Below are 23814 nucleotides of genomic sequence, written 5' to 3'. Positions count from 1 at the left end.
TGACGGCCGAGAGCAGGATGGCGCCTTTCCTATCCTTTTCCGGCCGCCTTCCGGCGGCGGAAGTGACGCATTCATTTTTTTCTAACGTCGCAGAAAGCGTCTCCTCTATGGTTTTTTCCCCCCCTTCCTTTCCGTCCTCTCCGCCCCATTTCTTTTCCTGCATCGAGGCTGGAAATGGCCGCCGAGTGGTGAGAGCCGGACGGGAGGTGTCGTCCCAGAAAAGGGTGAGCCGAGACTAGGCCCGGGATCCGAATATCCGATGAAAGGATCGAGTCAGGGAAGGATTCAGACCTCGGTTGCGTTCCATCAGCGTGCTATTATTATTTTTATTATTATTTTTTTGCGGGGGAGAGGCGGGGGGGGGAGGGAGATTCGGCCGTTACGCTTTCACGCGACGCTATCGACCTCGTTCCTTTCCCTTCCCCTCCCCCTCCCCTCCCCCTCCCCTCCGCTGGTCGTGGCGCGCGAATCTTTTCTCGGCGCGCGCGACGCTGCTTTCCCCACCCACTTTTTGGTTCTCTCTCTCTCTTCCCCTCCCCCCCTCCGTTTGCTAAGAACGTTCTTCATTTCCCCTGTCGGCATGGCCGCCCCCATTTTCTCGCGCGAGCCGCGGTGAGCCGACGTGAGGGGAGGGGGAAGGGAAGGAAAAAAAATAAAAGAGGCGGAAGAGGTTCGGTTGCTCTTTCCACGCCTTTGCCGAGGCCCGGTCAGCTGCCTTATCTCCTCCTCCTCCTCCTCCTCTCTCTCCCCTCCCCCCCCTCCGTCCGTTACGTCTTCTTCCCGCTTGTTTGGGCGCGGCCAAGGCAACCTGGGCGCCGTCGCTCGCCAGGATTTCGGGACTGGCAAGGAAAGCGGTGGAGGGGGGAGAAACAGCCGCCTCTTTTGCAGCGTTTCTCAATTGCGGGCCGGCGATAGCCCTGACCTGGTCGCCTTTGTGACTTTGCAGCGGCTTATCTACCGGGATCAGGAGAAAGAGGTAGTAAAGGGGATAAAAATCAGAAAGCCGTCCGGGGGTTTGGCATTTGAACCCCCCTATGGCTCAGTGGGTTAGGACGCTGAGCTTGTTGATCAGAAGGTCGGCAGTTTGGCGGGTCGAATCCCGAGTGCCGCGTAGCAGAGTGAGCGCCTGTTACTCATCCCAGCTTCTGCCAACCTAGCAGTTCGAAAGCACGTAAAAATGCAAGTAGAAAAATAGGGACCACTACGGTGGGAAGGTAACAGCGTTCCGTGCGCCTTTGGCGTTTAGTCATGTCAGCCACATGACCACGGAGACGTCCTCGGACAAGCGCTGGCTCTTCGGCTTTGAAACGGAGATGAGCACCGGCCCCTAGAGTCGGAAACGACTAGCACGCATGTGCGGGGGAACCTTTACCTTATGTGCAAAAAAAAAAAGATTTTTTTATTTTTATTTTTATTTATTTTAATTCCATTTATATCCATTTATATCCCGCCCTTCTCCGAAGACTTAGGGCAGCTTACAAGCTTAGCAATTTCTCTGCTTTGTTGTGCCATTTCAAAACTTTTTTTTAAGAATTTGGGTTTTGGGTTTTTTTTGTAAATTCAAGAATCATATACCAAACGGCCATAAAACTAGCTGCGTGTTTTTATTGGCGTTTTTAAAGTACAGAACGTGTCAATCCCTACAGCTGTAAAATCTCCGAATTTCTCTTGAAATGTGTAGTAGGGAATAATGGGCGAATAATCGGTTTTAATTTAATGTAAGCAGTTGGAAATAAGAGAGCGTACAGATAAAAGCCGTTGAGGAAAATATATTCACTGTGAAATATTGAGAAAGGCCGATCTGTGCTACTTATCTGGGGTTCTTGCTATTGATTCCCCCCCCCCTTACGCTTAAAATCCCATGCTGTCAATTATTTTTAGGCATTCCGTTTTTGAGATTGAGTGGAGCTATAGAAAACATTATAGCTCCACATTAGGGACGCGGTGGCTCAGTGGGTTAGGATGCTGGGCTTGTCGATCAGAAGGTTGGCAGTTTGGCGGGTCGAATCCCGAGTGCCACGTAGCAGAGTGAGCGCCTGTTACTCATCCCAGCTTCTGTCAACCTAGCAGTTCGAAAGCACGTAAAAATGCAAGTAGAAAAATAGGGAAAACTACGGTGGGAAGGTAACAGCGTTCCGTGCGCCTTTGGCGTCTAGTCATGCCGGCCACATGACCACGGAGACGTCCTCGGACAAACGCTGGCTCTTCGGCTTTGAAATGGAGATGAGCACCGGCCCCTAGAGTTGGAAACAACTAGCACGCATGTGCGAGGGAACCTTTACCTTTACCTTATAGGAAACATTTGTGTGGGTAGTATTAGGGTAGGGTTAGAGTGTTTACTTTAATCCTAATTAAGAAACATTGGATTGGATCCAAATGTACACAGGTTCAGTTTGGTTAACTGAAGAAGATGCTTGCACCTCTCCCCTCATACTAGGCCAGTGATGGCGAACCTTTTAGAGACTGAGTGCCCAAACTGCAACCCAAAACCCACTTATGTATTGTTGGGTGCCGGGGGGCGTGGCCCATTGGGTGGGTGTGCCCAATTGGGTGGGCGCAGCTCATTGGGTGGGTATGGCTGCGGTGGTAACGGCAGAGTGGGTGGGACTAAAAAGTTCAATCAATTCCAACTTTGCGAGATCTTCCCCCCCCCCAGAAGTTGAAATTGATTGATTGAAACTGGGCTTTTTTGCACAAGGTAGGAGGCCTAAAGTGAAAAGGTTTTATAAAACCCAGCTGAAGGCCTAGGACTGGGGTGACGGGACACATGCCAACAGAGAGGGCTCTGCGTGCCACCTGTGGCACGCATGCCATGTGTTCACCACCACGGTACTAGGCCTTCCCCCCCCCTCCCAATATAACAAGGGTTGTAGAATATGGTTGACTTGGATTAAGTTGTGCAGTAGATAAGATAAAAGATAAAATTGTGTTAATGGACTTCACTTTTTAGTCTGTTTTAAGCTATGGTACACTTAGGACCACGTGTTATCTTCTATTGGACAGGTATAAAGTGTTGTGGAAAATATGGGTCGCTCTAATACTAGATCCCATTCCTCAAGATCAAAGACTAGATCTCACTCCTCTTCAAGATCCAGATCCAGATCACATTCTAGAAAAAAACGTTACAGGTACTTTGCATTTTATATGTTAACTCAGTTGCTTCATTTTTACATGCTGATTTTTGGTAAAAGTTCAAAATGCTGCTTAAAATTGCACACCTCTGGTTGCATTCAAATATCTCACATGAGCCACCCTTCTTTCCCTTTTCCTGTGAATCCTGTCCCTCCTAGTTGCTCATTATTTTCTATGGGATGTTAAAGTCTTCCCATTGACTCCAGGCTTCTGCTTGCTGTTAATTTGTGTTTTCTCAGTTTCTTATCCTTTTCTACCCAGTTCTTTCAGATTAATTTCCCAGTTCTACCTTTTCACTAAATGTTCATGGCTCAAACCATATTTATTCCATATTCCTAAAAGTGAGGTAGAAAGATGTTCCTGCCTGTTGAACAAGCAGATAGAGAATAGCGGATTCTTTCTATGGGTTTTTTTAAATTAATAACCCAGAATGTCTATCAGGAATCTAAAAATATGTAGAGTGCTATACGGTTAGTGAAGTTAGCAGCGAGAACTGCTGTTGATTATGGAGGCAAGAGAGAAAACACAATAATCAAATAAGTTGCAAATAGTCCTGATGAATAGGGAGGAGGGAAGAGAGAGAGAAAAGGCAAAGGAGTCTAAAACAATGTTAGATACGGAATATTTAGGCCAAGGAAGTAAAATATAAAATAGTCTGCTTAATGTAGGAGATAGGGGAGAAAAACAAAGCACAGTTTCTCTTTTGTTGAGAAAGATACTTTCTTTCAAGTTGAGCTTGACTCATCATGAAGTTTAGCCAACAACCCTGGAAAGTCTTGCTTGACTACTAAGTTTATAAACTTCGATGAAATCAGCCAGGAAGGAGGCAAGCTTTTTTTAAAAAAAGTATAGTAGTTGTAGATAGTTAAGTTTGTAGATACCCGTGAGTCTTTTTCCTGTTGTAAACATTTTACCTATTAATCTCTGAAATGTATCATTCTCAGTTCAGGATACCAATCTTCTGCTCTCAACAAATAGGATAGTATTATATCGTCTATAGATAATACTAGAGAAATAGTCATTGGTCTCTGTTAATTCATTATTTCCATCACACTCTGTCAATAAAGATAAAATGTTTCTGTTTGCAAGTCTGGGCCAGGTGATATATTCTGGTGGTAATTCTTAACATCCTTGGAACTTGCTGTTCCAAAACATCTCTTGCTTTTCCATATAAATTTTAGATTATTGTTCATACTACTAAATAATTTCCTGTGGATCTTGGACAATATAATGTTTTTTTTTGAAAATTTTGAAATTTGAAGATACTAACATGCTTTTTATCTTAGTTCTAGGTCTCGGTCTAGAACGTACTCACGGTCTCGCAGTAGAGATCGGGTTTATAATAGAGACTACCGCAGAGATTACAGAAATAATAGAGGAATGAGACGTCCTTATGGCTATAGAGGAAGAGGTAGAGGGTATTACCCAGGAGGTGGAGGCAGATACCACCGTGGAGGTTATAGGCCTGTCTGGAATAGAAGGCATTCTCGAAGTCCCAGACGAGGCCGCTCGCGTTCCAGGAGTCCAAAAAGACGTTCGGTCTCTTCTCAAAGATCTCGAAGCAGATCACGTAGATCCTACAAATCTTCTAGATCTCCAAGATCCTCTTCATCCCGGTCTTCATCTCCATATAGCAAATCTCCAGTCTCTTCCAGAAGACGTGGGTCATCAGAAAAACAGCCGAAGAAAACGGAGGCAGCTGCTTTGCAGGACAGCCCATTAAAAAGTAAATCACAAGAAGAAGAGAAAAATACCTTTGAACACGACCCTTCTGAGGCTCTAGATGATTTTAATAAATCAGCAGCAGCAGCAGCAGCTTCAGCTGATATTTGGCCTGGTCTTTCTGCTTACGATAACAGTCCACGGTCACCTCATAGCCCTTCTGTTGCCTCTCCACCTAGCCAGAGTTCTTCCTGCTCCGATGCTCACTTACTCAGCACAGTCCACTCAGCAAAAGACACCCCTCAGCATTCACATTCCATTCAGCATAGCCCTGAAAGATCTGGGTCTGGTTCCCTTGGAAATGGTTCCAGTCGTTATAGCCCTTCTCAGAATAGCCCATTGCATCACATTCCTTCAAGGAGAAGCCCTGCAAAAGCAGTTGCATCACAGAATGCTGCGCGTGAAGAGACCCGCCTGCGTTCCTTTTATCCGGAGGCTGGGGAACAGGAAAGTGCAAAAGGAGGAAAGTTTCTGAAGAGGTGAGCGATTAAAAAAAAAAGAATGGTGCTTCACTGGTCAACCTAAAACATTTCTGTTATACCGCGCAATAAAAAGTATCCGCATGTTTATTCAAAAATACATTTTGGTTTTAGAATATAAACAATACTTGATGTCTATATTTCACTGAATCAGAAATATGAATGTATTTTTTTAGAATAATATAATGAATTTATAGGAAATCTGAAAACATTTAAAAGTACGCTACCTATATCAGCGACCCCCAATCTTTGGGGCACCAGGAATTGGTTTCCGAGGACCCAAGGGAGCGTGGTTTTGCATGCTGCCTACATCCCGTGACTGGGGCTTGGCTTGTTTGGGTGGCCTGGTTTCTGGCATGCTGCGGCCCAGAGCCAGTCCACAGACCAGGGGTTGGGGAACCCTGCGCTATATCATTTTGAAAAAGTGAGAATATTTCTGTATTTTTAGCAAATATAATATACCTGTTCTAACTTCACATATACATTAATACCTTGTTGAGTAGTAAAATAGAGAAGAATCCTTAATAGGATTGTGTGAACTCCAGTGATTTGAGAACTGATTTTTCCAGCTGTCCAACTTGGGGAATTTGCTTCTGGAAATTTTCATGGTGCTCCTGAAATAATATGTTCTGGAGGGGAAATGATGTTTTGGAGTTCTCCAGAATATTCCATTCCTGAATTGCCAAAGTTTGTATATTCATCCTTAAAAGAATCATTATAATTTACAGTGATATACCATAGACAATGCATAATTTACTTTGGACTATTAAATTTAACTGTGATTGCTTTGCAAGAGAGATTTAAAATGTTTTTTTCATTTATGAAAATGACAATATTTGTTTATCTTATGTATGAAATATAACAGTAAGCTATATCTATGCATAGCTCTTCCTTTGTCCGGCTACTAAATTAGTCAGAAAACAAGTTACACTTTTATTTTAAAAAACCTATAATAGGTCATGGCAGCAGCAACAGGGAAGGCGGAGTGTCTTCTATTTGTGGACTTTCTATATCCATTTGGTAGAGATAAGGCTGATCAGATGGGTTTATTAGTCCACTTCCACCAAGCTATTCTCATATTCTTATGAAAAAGAATAGTGTTCCAGATGCTGCATTTGTATTGAAAGCTGTGAGCTTGAATATATAATTCAAACTGCTTCTGTCTGTACAGTTTTAACTTCTCTCTCAAAATTATAAAGGACTCAGAAGTAATGGAATTTGTGCAGAAACAATGTTTAGATTTTGAAATAGTTAACTTTCGAAAAACTTTTTGCATGTAGAATCTGTGCTTAAGCTAACATTTAATTGCATTGGTTTTTGGATTTTCTGTTATTTTTCCATGAAAATAGGTGCTATTTTCTTCTTCTTTGCTATTTACAGGTATACAGATGAAGAATCTAGGGTGTACCTGCTTGATAGGAATAACACTAGAGAGAAAGATGCCCAGAAAGATAGAGGACCAGAAAAGGGGAGGACAGAGGGAGAGAGAGAGTGGGAAGACCAGGAAGCTTTGGAATATTATATGGATAAAGAGCCTGGAAAACAAAAATTTAACGATTCAGAAGGGGAAGACACAGAAGAAACTGAAGATTATAGACAGTTCAGAAAGTCTGTTCTGGCAGATCAGGGTAAGAACTTTGCTGCATCTCATCGTAATGTTGAGGAAGAAGGCTCCAAGTACAAGTCTAAAATCTCTCTGAAGGCAAATAGAGAAGGTGATGCATTTAGAGAAGATAAGGGGTATAAGGTTAAAGAGACAACCAGCTACGTAGTTGAAAGACCTCTTTTAGCAAAAGATAAGCACAAGGAAGATGAAAAAATCTCTGAAAGAATGATGAAGAAAGAGATGCAATCACCTGAACAGGTAAAGTCTGAAAAGCTCAAAGAACTCTTTGATTATAGTCCTCCTCTACACAAGAATCTGGACATGAGAGAGAAATCTACCTTCAGAGAGGAGAGCCCACTTAGGATCAAAATGATAGCCAGTGACTCCCATCGACCTGAAGTTAAACTTAAAATGGCACCTGTGCCACTTGATGATTCAAACAGGTAATTAATTATCCATATTTTTAATAGGTTCTCACATCCGTAGAACAACTCATTTTTCGTAAAACTTATTTTCCTTGTTTTTGTTTTTATTACGCATCTCAGACCTGCTTCCTTGACTAAAGACAGGCTGCTCGCTAGTACACTTGTCCATTCGGTCAAGAAGGAGCAAGAATTCCGATCCATCTTTGACCACATTAAGCTTCCACAAGCCAGCAAAAGCACATCGGAGTCATTTATTCAGCACATTGTGTCCTTAGTCCATCATGTAAAAGGTACATCTTGAGCTTACTGCATGAGACGAGTATCACTTGCTGTTAAGAAAAAGAATAGCGGTATTGATTTTAGTCTGTTAAAGCTTGATTTTTTTGTACATGCTTTCCTGTAAAATAACATTCTAGAAAAAGGATGTCAACGTTTTGTAAGTATTAGAAAGCTTTATAGGAGTAATAAAACATTACTTGATCCTTTTCTTCATAGATTCAGAAAGAAGAGCCATAGGAATTATGTAAGCAGAAGAATATAATACAGAAAGGGGAGTGGAAAAGACACCCCCCACACACACCAAATAAGACCTGGTGCCTCTGTTGGAGGCAAAAAAAAAAAAAGACCTGGTCTTATTTTCGGGGAAACACAGTAGCTACAGTAGAGAACATTGAACAAGTTACTGATTGTAGCGCTAAACAGATGTACATTGTCAAATTAAGACTTGGATTTTATGTCATGATACCATCAAATTGGATAGTACTGTATGTTAATTAAATAACTTTGCAGTGATATTGGGACAAGTTTGGATTTCACCTGATAACTTGTATAAAGTTACACTTCAAAATAGGAAGGTTTGAGAATACAAGACTAACAGCAACATACAAATCCGAGGAACAAGTAGTGTGACACTCATTTGCAAATACAAATAGTGCCCTTTTGGAAGTGCCAGATGAACGAAACTATTTAAATAAAACAATCCTTTTGCTTCTCATGAAAGGTTTAATGGAGGGCATATACTTAAAAGATAAGATGCCACTTTGGAATTCCAAAAATCACTAATAGATTACTTACCAGATCATCACACACAATAAAGAGAATGGTAATTAGGCAATATAAATGCAAGGTTGTGATTAATTTCAAGTACAGCAGTGGACATCTTGGTCTTTGGATAAAAGCACTTTAATTTTATTTTACAGTATAATGAGCTAATATTTGCATTTCAGTTTATTTGATTCAAAGAAATATCTAAGTGGGTTTTGTTTACATTGCCAAGAATTTACATCCTAATTTAAGAAAATATGGGCATAATTAGGAAAATTTTGGACTTTGCGAAAATGGAGACTTACATTGAAAATGAAAGGGAAAGAAGATACAGAACACTTTCAAACATGGAATAATTTTTACAAATGGCTAGAAAAATGGAGTAGAGAGTAGGAATGGGAGTTGTATTGTTATTAATGTCAAATAGGTGGACCCAGACAGCATGTTTACTAAGCACTAAAGATTTGTAACTATAAAAAATAAAATATTAAAGAAAAAGAAAATATTCACTAAAATGAAACTAGATCATTTGTAATTTTCTTCTTAAAATTATTCCTTCTATGGGAGCTAAAATATTGCAATTTGATGATCCAAGTCCAAGAGTTCCTTTAAAATTTAACAGAACGAGCTAAAACTAGAGTATTACGTAGAAAACAATGTATTTCCATATCGTAGACTTTCCTAACCTAGTACTCTACAATTATTTGAGAGATAAGTCTTTACTGGAGGATAGGCATTGGTGGAAAAAGCTGACTTTGTGTAAAAACAAGAACAAACTACTAGACTAAAACTGGAAGCCTTTAGTTTTGATTTCAAATAGAGAAGGTGGCGGAAAGCACTGGAGAACTTGTATACAGCGTGCCAGCCTGTAAATTAACATGACCTTACAGGCAGAGTCATTCATTACTCTGTTCCATATTAGAGGATTGAAGGAACTTTATTTCCAGGAGTAATTGGGAGCATATAATTATATACCTAAAATATATCAAAATGTATTTTATACATACACATACATCAGTTTTTCAATTATAGAAATTGTTTTAGTTCCCTTAGAATACGCAAGGAAGTAACATATATACCTGGCTTATGTTGGACTGTTTGCCTACCTTTCTCAATGTTAGCTTCATTTACTGTGATACTACCACCCCACAATCTTTTATATAAATTACTATCTGAACCTGGAACTGTGTGATGGAAATTGATTGCTGCCTTGTTACATTTTTTCCCTTATTGTAGCATTCCAATTCAGAAATGAGCATTATTCAGATGTAACAGAATACTGTAGGGAAGTCATCATAATTGAACATAATGCAGGAAATCCAATTTAAACAGATGCTATATTTATTCACATTCATTAATTATATCTGATAATTTGAATACTCATCTTGAAATTGGATTATGCCATTCAATTCTGCATAGGTAACAATATGGTCATATATTTTTTCCATGTATTTTATATTGCTCATTTTGATGGAGCATGTAATATTGTCAGGCAAAGAAAAATCTTGAAAATGTGAAAATGCTTATGAAGTGTGTACAAATTTATTGATGAAAATCCCAACAGTCCTATAATTCTTTTTTCTAAAGTTACAATCTTTGAAAAGAAAACACATTTTCTTTTTAAAGATGTCATAATATATTTTACTGTTCTGACTTTAAAGCTATTAATTGTTTAATAAAGAAGTAGTAGGCGACTATTTAAAACTTACTTACCATAAAAATTACATTGGCTTATTAGAAAGCTTTGTTTAACAAATACATAATTTTGAATCCAGATTTTGCCATTGTTGGCAGGAGCATTTCTTGTGAAGCTGCATGTTCAGAAGCTGTGAAAAACTTTGGAGGATTTACAATGTTTTAGAACAGACATGTCAAACGTGCGACATCACATGACGTCACGCGACATATCGGAGCTTTTTTCCCATTCCCGGCAATGGGGTGGGTGCGGTTTTGTTGTGACACATCCGACCCTTGGGCTGGCAGTTTGACACCCCTGTTTTAGAATCTCATACCAAATTTTAGACACTTCTCCCTGAAATACCTAGAAAAATTGGAAAGCTAAATGCTTTACATTACTCAAAAAAGCTATATTTTCATATTTTATTAAGAGTGAAAAAGACTTAGATTATAAAATCCTGTGAGAATGCTTGCCAAAGAGATCATTTAAGCTGAATGTTTTCAGTTAGTATATCAAATATTTTCACGTGCCTTGTTGTTTTAACTACTGGTTTTTGGCCAGTGTATTAATATGTCTCCATCACAGTTTGCTTCCCAAGGTTATTTAAATCTTTCTGCACTCAGTAAAAGGAATCTGTGGATCACATTTTGGTAAAAATGTAGTAATTTTACATTATTGGTGCAATGCAGCTACACTGAACAGCTCTTCTCTTACATAGAGCTGAAAATGCCCAGTGATGTTTTCTTTTTCATTGCAACTAGGTCCTGGAATGTGTTTTGAAATGGCAAAATCCATATTACAAAAGTAAAATAGCTGTTGAAAGATAACAGATGCACAAACAGGCAAAGTTGAACCTTCTATCTTCCTGGCAAAAATGGCACAAAAACTGAATTGCTAGCTCAAATTCCTGTGTTTGATGGAATTATGATTGAGGCACTACCCTTGTAGTGGCCATATCAAGTTTTAATGATTGGTTTTGAGAGATGTGCTGGATGTTGGGCGGTAAGTTGATACAGATGTACATTGACCTGTTAAGCAGATAGTTTACTTTATTTGTAACATTTCATAGTCCTTTTTAATTTACACATGTACTATTTTACATTTAAACACATCTGTTGAACTGGTCTTTCAGAATGTAGTGTGTGTGTTATCAATTTATTGGTCTTGGTTAAGACAAGAAACTTTATGCTCTCAAGTTTGCCAGAATGCCAGATGTTAAAATCTAAAAGTGTTACCTTGGTATTAATTTTTTTAAAAAGAAATTGTGATCTTTAAAAGAAATTGACTTGTGAAACTTCCATTTTATGTATGCCTTTTGGGGAATAAATCCAACTGAGTTCAAGAGGGTTTATTCTTACAGCAGTATGCATAGGATGACAACATTTTAAAAATTGCAATATATGACAATGCTCCGTCTAATACTGTAATATTTCTCTCATAATGTATTTGGCTCCTGTGGATAAACAAGATGCGCACTATAAACTTTGACTGCTTTTTAAAATAAAAAAGTGAACATTCAGTTTATAATGGCACAAGTAGTACAGACGTGCAAGGAATTTCTAAGCGTGATTATTATTATTATTACAAACAGATGGGGCAAATGTTTGTTGCTTATATTGCCAAGTCCCTGGCTCTTCTGCATTCTCACTTGATGTGTTATGTAGATATATTTTGGTAAATTAGTACTTATCCTCTGAAATTCTACAGAACAATATTTCAAATCAGCTGGAATGACCCTAAGTGAGAGATTCACTGCTTATCAGAAGGCTACTGAAGAACATAGCACCCGGCAAAAGAGTCCTGAAATACATAGGTAAGGCATTGTGTTATTGTTTAGTGTAAGCGATACTCACTTTTCAAATGATGCCTGCATTGATAAAAAGCACCCTGTCTCTTGAATATAGAATATGAATAGACATTCCTGAGTAAAACTGCTGTATCTGTTGTGATACATGAGATTTTATAATAAGGTAAGTATCTGTGAAATGTATATTCATCAGTTCTTTTTTTTCATTCCATTTAAATGGAAACCCATTTAAAATTGAAGGAAGTATTAAATTATGTCTGGGATTTAAAGAATTGTTGGGCACATTTTTAATGTAAAAATTTATTTACATTTTCTGAAAAAAATGGGTCAGATGTATTCGCATACAAAGAATATTGTGTATTGTGTGGTTTTTCAATACTGCAGTTGGATTCTTGAATTGTGTGGGCCTTGACTTGTTTACATAGATACGTATGGCATTTTTAGAGGGGCATTATTAACATTTTAACGGTTTGGTTTTAGTCACTCCTTTTTGTGTTTCCAATTCTGGATGTAGTCATAATAATTACTTTTGAAAATCTTGCATTTAGAAGGATTGACATCTCTCCAAGTGCCCTGAGGAAGCATACCCGTTTATCAGGAGAAGAGAGAACCTTTAAAGAAGAAATTCAGAAAGTAGGTTCTAAATTGATACACTTTTTTTAAAGTAAAAGCATCCTTTATAGTCCAGATCTAAGTATCTATCCTAAAGCATTCTTGATAAAATTGCATTTATAGCTTACTATTCTAGATGATACCAAGCTTGACCTATTCATCATTTTTTAAGGATAGGTCAGTTTTGAATTATGAGCCCTGAACATGAAAAGATAATTTTAATCAGTGTTCTCACAAAATCAAGGCCATTACTTTCGAACATATCCCGTGAAATAACTGAATTAAACAAGGCTGTTTTAGTAGTAACATTAATAAATTATGCCGGCATTTCATTCCCATGAAACATTTGGAAATGTTTTTTTTGCTTCATTTTTTAGAATTTTTTTAAAAAAATCAAATTATTTACAGTCTAAGGGAGGGAACTTTTATTTCTGTGCAAAACTATCCTGTTCTATATAGAAAAGTATTGTTAGGAGGTTTAACCTAGGAAAATGGCAAGATTAAATTGAACAAGTCTGTTTAACAGTTTATTATAATTGTCTTTTGAATCAAGTCTCATTTCCGGTGATTACATGAACAAGTCCCTGCAGTTTTCTTGGAAGTGCCATCTTCCTAAAACTGACTGCCCAAAGTCATTCAGATGGATTTTGTGCGTAAAACAGTACTAAAAATCATAGCGTCTTGACTTCTAATCCTTCATCTTTAACCTCTACACTCTATTGCCCTCTATGTAGAATAATTTTGTTGTAAGCAAAATTTACTGTGTTTAGTGGAGTTTTAAGAAAGTATGCATAAGGCTGTAAACACAAAAAAAATCACGTGTATTCCAACATTTGCAGTTGTAAAATATTTCAATGAAATGGTTTTGATCTAGGGAGATAAAAAATTAAAGTGCGATTCTGCTGATCTTCGACATGACATCGATCGTCGTAGAAAAGAACGAAGTAAAGAACGAGGAGACTCTAAAGGTTCCAGGGAATCCAGTGGGTCAAGAAAGCAAGAGAAAGTTCCAAAAGATTACAAGGATTATAAAACTTTCAAAGACGATAGGTAAAAAAGCATGATTTTGTAATTAATGTTTAAAGTCTAATTATGTAATTGTAAGCTTAATTGCTTTCAGTTTTCCCTTTACAATGGCACGTCTAAATGTAAACAATTAAAATTATTTGTTTTACAGCAAAAATTTATTTGTCTTTTACACGGCTTATGGTGGATGAGGACAAAAACTTTGGAATAGCAAGCTAACACTGAAAAAAAATGACAAATTAATCTGTCCTATTATCCAGGCTACATCAGGAGTTGGACTTCAATGCAGTACATTTCTGTAAACAGTTTGTGTAAGAACTTTGGTTCGTTATGCTTGATTCCGCACTTTTTCAACTCATAACACCCAGATTATGAGAATTTTACTGAAATTTAAATTTAACTTGGGCAGGGGGAGGGTTGGCAAGAGGAATTTCTTTTTCTCAAAACTTGTAATATGGAAATTATACAGGTTAGTAGTTTAGGAGCAACTTAATTCTGTGTACAGTACTTGCTGCAGTGATAATACTGGAAATAACTTATGCTTTTGAATTTGATATTAATATTACAAATCTATGGTCAAATCAATGCCAAATGTATTTCCTATTGGAATATTGCATATGAATATTTTATGTCCTCATTCGTATACAGTATATGTTAATACTATTAAATCACTGATTTACTTGTACTTTCTATTTACTTCTCTTTCACTGATGTCCACATAGTTGTCAGTTACTGATTAGTTCTGCATCTTGTGGCAATGTAGTTAAAAGATAGTATCAATTTTTATTGATATTTTAGGTATTAAAATAAAAGGAACTAGGCAAAAGCTTAGCAACTTTACTTTTAGTCATTTTCCCCCCGGTTATTTCTGCGATTGTGTGAAAGCGTGCATTTAAATGTAGCTTTTACTGGCTAATTAGCTATTTTTTATTAATAACATGCTAATGAGCCATAGCTGTTAAAATTATAGATGGAAGCTGGATGGAGTAATAATGTTCCACATTAGCTTCAAAACAAGAACAGAGGATAACTTCTAAGAATACACAAAATACATCCAATACGTAGGGCACAACAGCAAATAGTATGGTTTCTTATTTTTCAGTAAGCAAAAAAGAGAACAAGACCATTCTCGATCTTCCTCAACTTCCTCCCCATCTTCCTCATCCAGTTCCCGAGAAGAAAAGGACTGCAAGAAAGAAAGAGATGAAGAACTTAAACCCCATCATGACCAGAAAGAATATCCAGGTTTTACGGGAGTTGGAAGACCTAGAGGCACATTTGTAAGTTTCTTCTTTGCATTTTAACTGTAATTTATAACCATTGAATTAAAATATCCAGTGTATGGTTGAAATATGGGAATGCAATTAGAAATGTAACTTGCAGCAAGATGTATTTATATAAATTATAGGAAACTACTACATTAGTTTGGCATAAAATGAAAAATATGCAAGCGTCTTATTGTACCTATATTATTATACTACCTAGGTAAATTGTTGCTTTAAATATTCACAAACGTTTGTGTGTTTGCTTAAAGCCAAAGCATCATTAATTATTCTCTCTTCTTTCTGATTTCTTGCATCTATTTGTAATAATTAATTTATAGGCATTTTCTCTAATTTGTTCTTCAGGTTTGATACTGATTTCCTTCTTTTTTTAAATATTAAATCTCTGTATTGAGAGTTGGCCGTAGTATTACCTTATATAGAACAGAACAGCTAATGGTAAATGCAATTTACTGAAATTAGGTGACAGTTTTTGAAAACTACTACATGTAATTTTATAGACATTTTTAGTTAATTGGAAACATGTTAGTTAATTATTAGAATTAACAGCTGTTCAATGGATATCAAAATTGCATTTAAAGTAATTGAACTAATACTGTTATTTGAACTAATTATTTTTCTCAAATAGTTTCTTGGAAAGAATTAAGTATCGATGTACTGGATCTTTTAGCTTCTTTTTTCCCTTTTTGTTTTATTATTATTATATATTATATATTATACATTGTGACTTATGACTCCACAGTAACTCCCAAAGCGTGACCTTCATTTTCTTCATTTTTCAAACCTGAACCTTTTGTCTGTATTTTAGGAAAAATGGTGGGGCTGGCAAACATGGCAGAATTGGTAAACCATTTAATCCTGCAGTGGGAATCTCCCCACATGGTCTTCCCTTTAGCCTTCCCTGACAGTTAGGGAGATGTTATTTTTGGATTCCATGTTTTCTCTACTGCCTTTCCCAATTTTGTGAATTTAACAGTGCTGGCTAGAGCATTCTGGGAGGTGTCCCATATATTTAGAGGATGTCTGTGTTGGGAAAGGCTTCCCTTGTGCAACGGCCTGCAGAGACCTGACAGTTTTTCCAGTTGCAATCAGCAATTTGGGGAAAGTGTGAAGTGAAAATGAATTACTGGAAATCACTTCTCTTATTCAACCAGGAAAAAAAAGGCTCCTCTATATGTGGGGAAGCCGTTGCTACATCTGGTTATTAAGTATCGTCCACACAAATCCAGTTTTTAAAATCTGGACGTTTCCATAAATCAATACTACACATAAATGCTATTGTGCAACAATGAACCTTTATATTAAAGGAGATGTACGTAGCTTTGTATTAATTTTTAAATAATTTCATTTTATGTGGTATTAACAGACATTTTAGTTAATGCAATAATCATTTATTGCTGTGTGTAAATGAATTACATATATTTATTATTTAAATACATACATGCTTTGGTTAATCAGTTTCGAATTAGAGGCAGAGGAAGAGCCAGAGGCGTGTTTGCTGGAACAAATACTGGTCCTAGCAATTCAAACACTGCTTTTCAAAAGAGACCAAAAGAGGAAGAATGGGATCCTGAATATACTCCAAAAAGCAAGAAATACTTCTTGGTGGGTGTCATATTATATGCATGCATCTTTTCTAAAGTCTTATTTTATAGCGGCAATATCTAAAACTATTTCTGTCATTTCAAGAATCTCCACTGAGTCGTCTGCAGTGAACATCAGTGTTTGTATTTGCTGTTACATCCGTCTACATAGTCTAATGAAAGAAGTTCTTCTGCACCATTTCTAGCTAGTCAGTTAGCAACAGGAGAGAAAAGATCTAGCCTATGCAGACTACATTGTGCAATTATAGATTTTCTTCAGCAGATTGCATTCTGTTATCTGTAAGTGAAGGTCTAGTCTAGGCCGTCCTTAAAGCCAAGGAAAAGCCAGATAATATAATAATATCTCAGTTGCTCGAAGTTGACTGAGATAATGCTATCCTGTAACTTTGGATAACGGTGTTTGTGATCGTGATACCAAAGTAATTATTAAATAATAATGTGCGTAGCTGCTTTTCAAAGACATTTTCTAACGCTTATTTTTTTCACTAATTTTTTTCCTTCATTTTCACATCATATTTTCCCTTTCGTAACTAATATTTCTCAGTGAATTGCAGGTGTGTGCACAATCACTCTTTCAGTGGATACTATATTTTCTATTGCTCCAATGTGTATTAAACTAATATGTGTATTTAGAAAAAAACAGGATTTTGATCGGCTGTGACTTTTCACCCGCTGGAGGCACTGTTACAAGGATAAACATTTAAAAAAAATAATTCTAATACTTTCTATTTATTTTATTAAAGACAGACTTAACACCTTTAGAAAATAAAATGCTATCCAGGTCAGAAATGAAACATTTGCTATAATATTTAGAAAAGATATTACTGCCTATTGTGTCTCTTTCTTCTGTGGGCTACTCCAAGCCAGATATAGATTTCTTGGGTTGAATAGAAGAAGTATCAAATAGACTTGATAACCTTGGAGGTGTCTTGACAATAATGAAAAAAGGGATACTTCTGTTTCTATATTAGCAAAGACCCTCTGATGATTTTTCCTCCTTTCTTTATATTTTCTCCAGTTCGATACTTTTTCCGTAATGAAGGGTTATAACCATCCATATGATGTTTTAAACGGTACAACCCAAGAATAATATTGGCATCTTATCCTGGAAAAGTGTTGCTCCTAGTTATTGAAGAGCGAATTAAGTATTCCTGTTTCACAGTAGAATTGAGAATAACATCAGTCACCCATACAGCTCTCCGTGCCTACAGTTCCTTTTTATGGGTTTGTGTAATATTTAACAAATGTTGGGACTTACATAAATATGCAAAATAGTTGTTTAGATGATTATCTTAGATGTAAAACAAATGAAATATATACAATACAAATGGATATTGCAAAAAAGTGAAGTGATCCTTCTAGGATCAATCAGCCATGTCCTCTTCCATGATACTTATTCTATTTCCTTTTTCAGCCGATGTTACATGGTTGCAGAATGTATTTGGTCGTTATCAGTTTGGGTAGTAGATTCTTTTGGAGTAGTTGTTTTTAAAACTATTGTACTTTTAAGATTGTTTGAGATTCTGCCAGCTTATTTATTTATTATTTAATATGCTGCCTGTCTCACTATCCAAAGCAACTCCATATCTTCTAGTATCTTGTATCTTCCAATACTTCCCTCTTTATACGTTATATTTTGGGTAAAATAAACCGCAGCAATTCTTTCTATTCATGTATGAGGGAATTCAACTGTAGGGATATTTAGGATTTTGCCATTTTCTTTCTACTCCCCCCCCCCTTTTAACCATCTCATCTAATCAAGAATTCTGAGTAACTTAAAAATTATTGTTATTTTGGTTGGCTTTAATAATAATTGAGAGAGCCAGTTTAGTGTAGTTGTTAGGGCATCAGATCAGAAGACTTGAGTTCTAGTCTTGCCTTAGGCATAAAGCCAGCTAGGTGATCTTGGAGTACTCACTTTCTCTCATCCCTAGCAAGGAGGCAAAGGCAAATCACTTGGGGGTGAAGGGAACCTTGCCAAAAAAAACTGCAGGGAGTCCAGGCTGTCTCTGAGAATCAAACATGATTGAACAGAGGAAAAATAATAATTGGAGATACTCATTTTTTGTGTAGTTTTCTTTAAATTTGTTATGTGTTATTTCTAAAATTGGTTTTTCAGTGGACTATTTTTTTTTTGCACTCCATAAACTATAAACCAGATAGTTAAGGCACAGAACATAACATAGAATATGTTACAGAACATAAAATAACTCAAGCTGTTAGAAATGTGTATAAAGAAAGATTAAGAAACTAAATTTGCTGCATTTAAACTCATGGGCATAATGTTGTCAAGTTTCCCACTGGGTGGGTAGGCTGAACTGCAGTGAAATAATAGGTGTCTAAAAACCTTTCATACAGCTGGCAAACATACAAAAAGAGAAAGAAAGAGAAAAGAAATAGTGTGTGTGCAGAGAATTGGGATATAGAAACCTAGGGGTGATTCAGCTAAATTGAATGTACTTTGTCAAACAAGTCCTTGGGGGACTTTGATGACACAGCTTGGTGGAGAGCATGACACCAACTGGGAAATTCCAGGGGCCGTATCCCTTGCCCTCCATGCTTCCCAGAGTTTATATCTTTGCTTAGAATTTTAAATATAGACAGGGCAAGTTTAATGTTTTTTTGTATCTTACCAAATTACTGATTCATTTTTAAAAAATAACTCTTAGTTCAGTGGTAGAGCACGTGTCATATATATACAGTTGCAAGAAAAAGTATGTGAACCCTTTGGGATTACGTGGAGTTTTGCATGAATTGGCCATAAAATGCGCTCTAAACATCATGTAAGTCACAACAATAGAAAAATACAGTCTGCTTAAAATAATACTACACAAACATTAGCTGTTGTCATGTTTTAATTGAACATAAGATGGAAACATTCACAGTGCAGGGTGGAAAAAGTATGTGAACCCCTAGCCTAATGACTTCTCCAAGAGCTAATTGGAGCCAGGAGTGAGCCAACCTTGACTCCAACCAGTGTGATGATATTGGATGTGTTGCTGACAGCTGTCCTGCCCTTTAAAAACACACACCTGTTTTGGGTTTACTGGTCTCAAGAAGCACTGTCTGATGTGAACCATGCCTTGCAGAAAAGAGCTCTCAGAAGACCTACGATCAAGAATTGTTGACTTGCATGAAACTGGAAAGGGTTACAAAAGTATCTCCAAAAGCCTTGATGTTCATGTGTCCATGGTAAGACAGAATGGAGAAAGTTTAGCACTGTTGCTACTCTCCCTAGGCGTGGTCGTCCTGTAAAAATGACTGCAAGAGCACAGCGCATAATGCTTAATGAGGTAAAGAAGAATCCTACCGTGTCAGCTAAAGACCTACAGAAATCTCTGGCACATGCTAAGATTTTTGTTGACACATCTACAATAAGGAAAACATTAAACAAGAATTGAGTACATGGGAGGACACCACGGAGGAAGCCATTGCTGTCCAAAAAAAAATATTGCAGCACGTTTGAAGTTTGCAAAAGAGCACCTGGATGTTCCACAGCACTACTGGCAAAATATACTGTGGACAGAGGAAACCAAAATTGAGTTGTTTGGGAAAAACACACAACAGTATGTGTGGAGAAAAAAAGGCACAGCACACCAACATCAAAACCTCATTCCCACTGTAAAACATGGTGGAGGGAGCATCATGGTTTGGGGCTGCTTTGCTGCCTCAGGGCCTGGACGGATTGTTGTCATTGATGGGAAAATGAATTCCAGAGTTTATCAGGACATTTTGCAGGAAAACGTACAACCATCTGTCTGCCAACTGAAGCTCCGCAGAGGATGGGCGATGCAACAGGACAATGACCCAAAGCATACAAGTAATTCAACAAAACAATGGCTTTTGGCAGAACAGAATACGCCTTCTGGAGTGGCCCAGTCAGAGTACTGACCTCAACCCGATTGAAATGCTGTGGCATGACCTTAAGAGAGCGATTCACACCAGACATCCCAAGAATATTGCTACACTGAAACAGTTTTGTGAAGAGGAGTGGTCCAAAATTACTCCAGATCATTGTGCAGGTCTGATCTGCAACTACAGGAAAGGTTTGGTTGAGGTTATTGCTGCCAAAGGAGGGTCAACCAGTTATTAAGTCCAAAGGTTCACATACTTTTTCCACCCTGCGCTGTGAATGTTTCCATCTTATGTTCAATTAAAACATGACAACAGCTAATGTTTGTGTAGTATTATTTTAAGCAGACTGTGTTTTTCTATTGTTGTGACTTACATGACGTTTAGAGCGCATTTTATGGCCAATTCATGCAAAACTCCACGTAATCCCAAAGGGTTCACATACTTTTTCTTGCAACTGTATTTCTGCACTAACTTCAGGTTGGAGAGATGTGTCCCTGAACTTGGAATCCTGATTAACCAAATATAATGTATTGGAATAGCTTGACTAAATGCTTGAACTTGGTATATATGTTACCCTTTTATTGTTAAGAATAGTAGGATCAAAGAATTCAACCACAGTAATTAATTAAATTGATGATAAATATAACTTTTTAGTGCTGCTTAGGTTCTACATTTTCTTTAACTGAATTCCATTTACTCTAGCACGATGACAGAGATGATGGTGTTGATTACTGGGCTAAGAGAGGAAGAGGACGTGGTATTTTCCAGCGTGGCAGAGGAAGATTCAACTTCAAGAAATCAGGTAGCAGTCCAAAATGGACGCATGATAAATACCAAGGCGATGGGCTTGTAGAAGATGAAGAAGAAACAATGGAAAATGAAGACAAGGAGAGACGTAAAGAAGAAAAGGTATGTACTGTGCTGTATCAGTTAGGTTTGGGTTTTTGTATTGTTAGTTGAATTTTAAATAGGCTAAATACTGTACCGTAATTGTGCATATATTTAAATCTTTTTTATACAGGAATAATAACTGAAGATCAGTTGCAGCTGGAAAAAATACTTGCTATCTGCGCAGCATTTTTAATATGACTTGTCATCAAATGAATGTAAGCGTTTTACTTAAATTTTACTGTTGGAGAGTAGTTTAGTTTTGGTTTTGGTTCTCTTTTAATTCTTTTGTAATCTCACTAGTAATTGTTGAAGATTATATAAAGCAAGTAGTAAAGGTATGATACTATTTGTCATGATCAACTTTTTAAAATGTTTACTGTTATACACTGTGTAACTTTGCTTTGTCCAAAAGATCTGATTTTAAACAGAGTTGTACTTCATTATCCCCTCCACAGCTGTGTTTCATTACAAAATAAAACTTAGGTTTGTGCATTTAGATATTGAGGCAGCATTTTAAAATAAATCTGTACTAAATTTTGGAGCTAATAATTTCCTGGAGCTTTTTGTTTCTGTGGCTTATATTTAAATTGCAAGATTGTATAATCTGGAGTGGGGGGGCTTATATTTTGTTTAATTCAGCCACCTAAGTAATTGTGGCAGCATGTAAACAGCACTGCAAGGCTAAAAGTTTGTAATGAGTTTTCACAAGGCTTGTTCTTGGATAGATTTGAGAACTAGAGTATCCCAGTAAAATGAGTGTAAGTAGGAGGTTATAAAAGTAATTTGGGGGGTCTTATTAATTTTCTCATACATTCACATTTCTAGAAAATGATGGGCGTTCTCTTCTGAACAGATCTAGATCTGACAAGTAGAACTGTAGCTTAACAGGTGCTACATTTCTCCGTCCACATAATCTTACTTCTAATGGGGAAATGCTTCAACTATTTGTGTAACAGCACTAAAAGTAGTTTGACCTTCTGCATATTCTATTCTTGTGAGAAGACCTATCCTACATTCCAAACGTTTAGGCGTACAGCAGAAAGAGGTAAATTGTAGTGAAAAGTTACCTTTAACACAAGCATGTTTGAGTGTATTGTTTTGGTGTTTATATGCCTAATAGACATAGTCTTATGTAAAACACAGGATGCTATTCATTTATAAAATTTAAACTGTATATAATGAATGTGAAATGGAGTTATTATGCAAGAGCATTAGATGAAGTTTCATTGGCATCTGGTGAAAAATATTGGCCACAAATTTACGGCAATACTGATTCAGCTATTACTGCATCATTTTCCCCAATTTGTAAAATAATATTTCTGTGGGTTTTCTTTAGAAAAATAACAAACTATGGGATATCTCAGTTGTGTTTTCAGTCCTCGGTGGAATAAAGATGTGAAAATGTAAAAGGAAATGAGCTTGTTATTACAGCTGAATATTACAGAAGTTTTATATCTTTACTATACCTAAAGCCATGAAGTAAAAGAACTATATTAAAACCAGAATCATATGAACTATAAATTTTAAAAATTACAATTTAACCTTTTTTTCTAATCACACTTATTTTAACCTTTTGTTAAAGTCTTGAAATACAAAACTGAACAATTCCTGTACTCATGGTGCCATTTTAATAACCTGTAAGAAACAGAAGCTAGTTTACACTAAATCATACTTGCCCTTTTATCTTACCAATGTGTACCATTTCAGCCATCAGGTTTTCAAGCAACTTGAAGCAGAATATCAAGCCTTTCTATCAGACGTTAAACGAAATGTCAGTTACAAGTTGAGACTTCCCTTATTATGACTGTAGTACATCTAAATGGATAATTATAATATCTACATCAAATTGGATCTATTATGACAGATTAGTAGCTCCCCCCATGCCACTGTAATGGCCACATGAAATCACAAATGAAACTAGATTGCAAACTAGACAGGGCTAAATGGATTGCAATGTTACTTGCAGACGTCAAAATGTCTTATCACTTCCTTGGTGCCCAATGGACTTTCTGCCCCACCTCAGTTGGAGGGATGAGTTGGTGTGTGGATGCATATTTGTAGAGCTCAGTGCATAACATTTGTTTGCAGCAATTCTTTTCAGCCTCCCAAAAGTCCCATCAGGCTGGTGAAGAGCAACTGAGAGGTAATTTGTCTTCCTGGAAATAGATAGCTTGTCATTGGCCTACCACTGCAATTCTTTTAGGCCTCTTTCTTCCCCCCCCCCCCCACGTTATCCAAATTTCCGATGTTTCCCAAGCACCCCAAAGTTTTCTCTCCTTGTGACTTTAAATATACATATGTACTTACAATCGACAGACTAGGGAAAAGAATTATCAATTTTGTGCTACAAAGATATTTGACAAAAATTACTATCAACATAATGTTGCAAAATTTGGCTTGTTTGTAAGGTTTTTTTAAGTGTAATCATTTTTATAAATCTTCGTAATTGGAATTGTTTTGCAAACAGGGACTCTTTGAGGGTGCTGCCTCCTTTTTGATTTTTCTTTGTAGCTATTAGCATGCTGTAAATAAAATTTCTGAGTGTTAAAGAGAGATGATAATTTGTATCAAGTGACAGAATATTTAGCTGATGAAGTATTCTGTTGTCCTGAATAATTTTAGTTCACCACTAAAGTCTTTGGATTATGGA

At 37.0% G+C, this 23814-nt stretch overlaps 1 protein-coding gene across 9 annotated transcripts; it reads left to right on the top strand.

The window, feature by feature from the left end:
* The first annotated feature begins 152 nt into the window (after positions 1-152).
* On the top strand, positions 153-23812 carry BCLAF1 (BCL2 associated transcription factor 1). Of its 9 annotated transcripts, XR_014028429.1 has the most exons (13): positions 153-224; positions 3004-3128; positions 4419-5333; positions 6714-7382; positions 7485-7654; positions 11794-11899; positions 12442-12526; positions 13380-13555; positions 14634-14811; positions 16273-16419; positions 20976-21182; positions 21295-21379; positions 21990-23812. XR_014028429.1 is itself a non-coding variant. In XM_081343396.1 (12 exons), the coding sequence occupies exons 2-12, from the start codon at positions 3025-3027 to the stop codon at positions 21298-21300; spliced, it is 2697 nt and encodes an 898-aa protein (XP_081199522.1). In that variant the 5' UTR covers positions 153-224; positions 3004-3024; the 3' UTR covers positions 21301-23812. The 9 variants fall into 9 exon arrangements, 4 of the variants coding, with proteins under 4 accessions (XP_081199522.1, XP_081199521.1, XP_081199524.1 ...); XR_014028431.1 differs by lacking the exons at positions 21295-21379; positions 21990-23812 and adding an exon at positions 17437-17642 and having other exon boundaries at positions 20976-21114; XM_081343396.1 differs by having other exon boundaries at positions 14700-14811; positions 21295-23812.
* Positions 23813-23814: the final 2 nt, after the last annotated feature.

This window comes from Vipera berus, assembly GCF_964194415.1.
Source record: "Vipera berus genome assembly, chromosome: 1".
NCBI lineage: Eukaryota > Metazoa > Chordata > Lepidosauria > Squamata > Viperidae > Vipera > Vipera berus.
The sequence above is the reverse complement of the archived record's forward strand: the minus strand, read 5'-3'. Positions and strand labels throughout refer to the sequence as shown.

What these genes read in the sequence shown, in the direction of transcription:
- BCLAF1 (XM_081343395.1), top strand. Translation starts at nt 3,025, where the DNA reads ATGGGTCGCTCTAATACTAGATCCCATTCCTCAAGATCAAAGACTAGA. An exon ending in TCTAGAAAAAAACGTTACAG is followed by an intron (nt 3,129 to 4,418) that starts GTACTTTGCATT and finishes TTTTTATCTTAG; the next exon opens with TTCTAGGTCTCGGTCTAGAA. An exon ending in AAAGCAAGAAATACTTCTTG is followed by an intron (nt 16,420 to 20,975) that starts GTGGGTGTCATA and finishes CATTTACTCTAG; the next exon opens with CACGATGACAGAGATGATGG.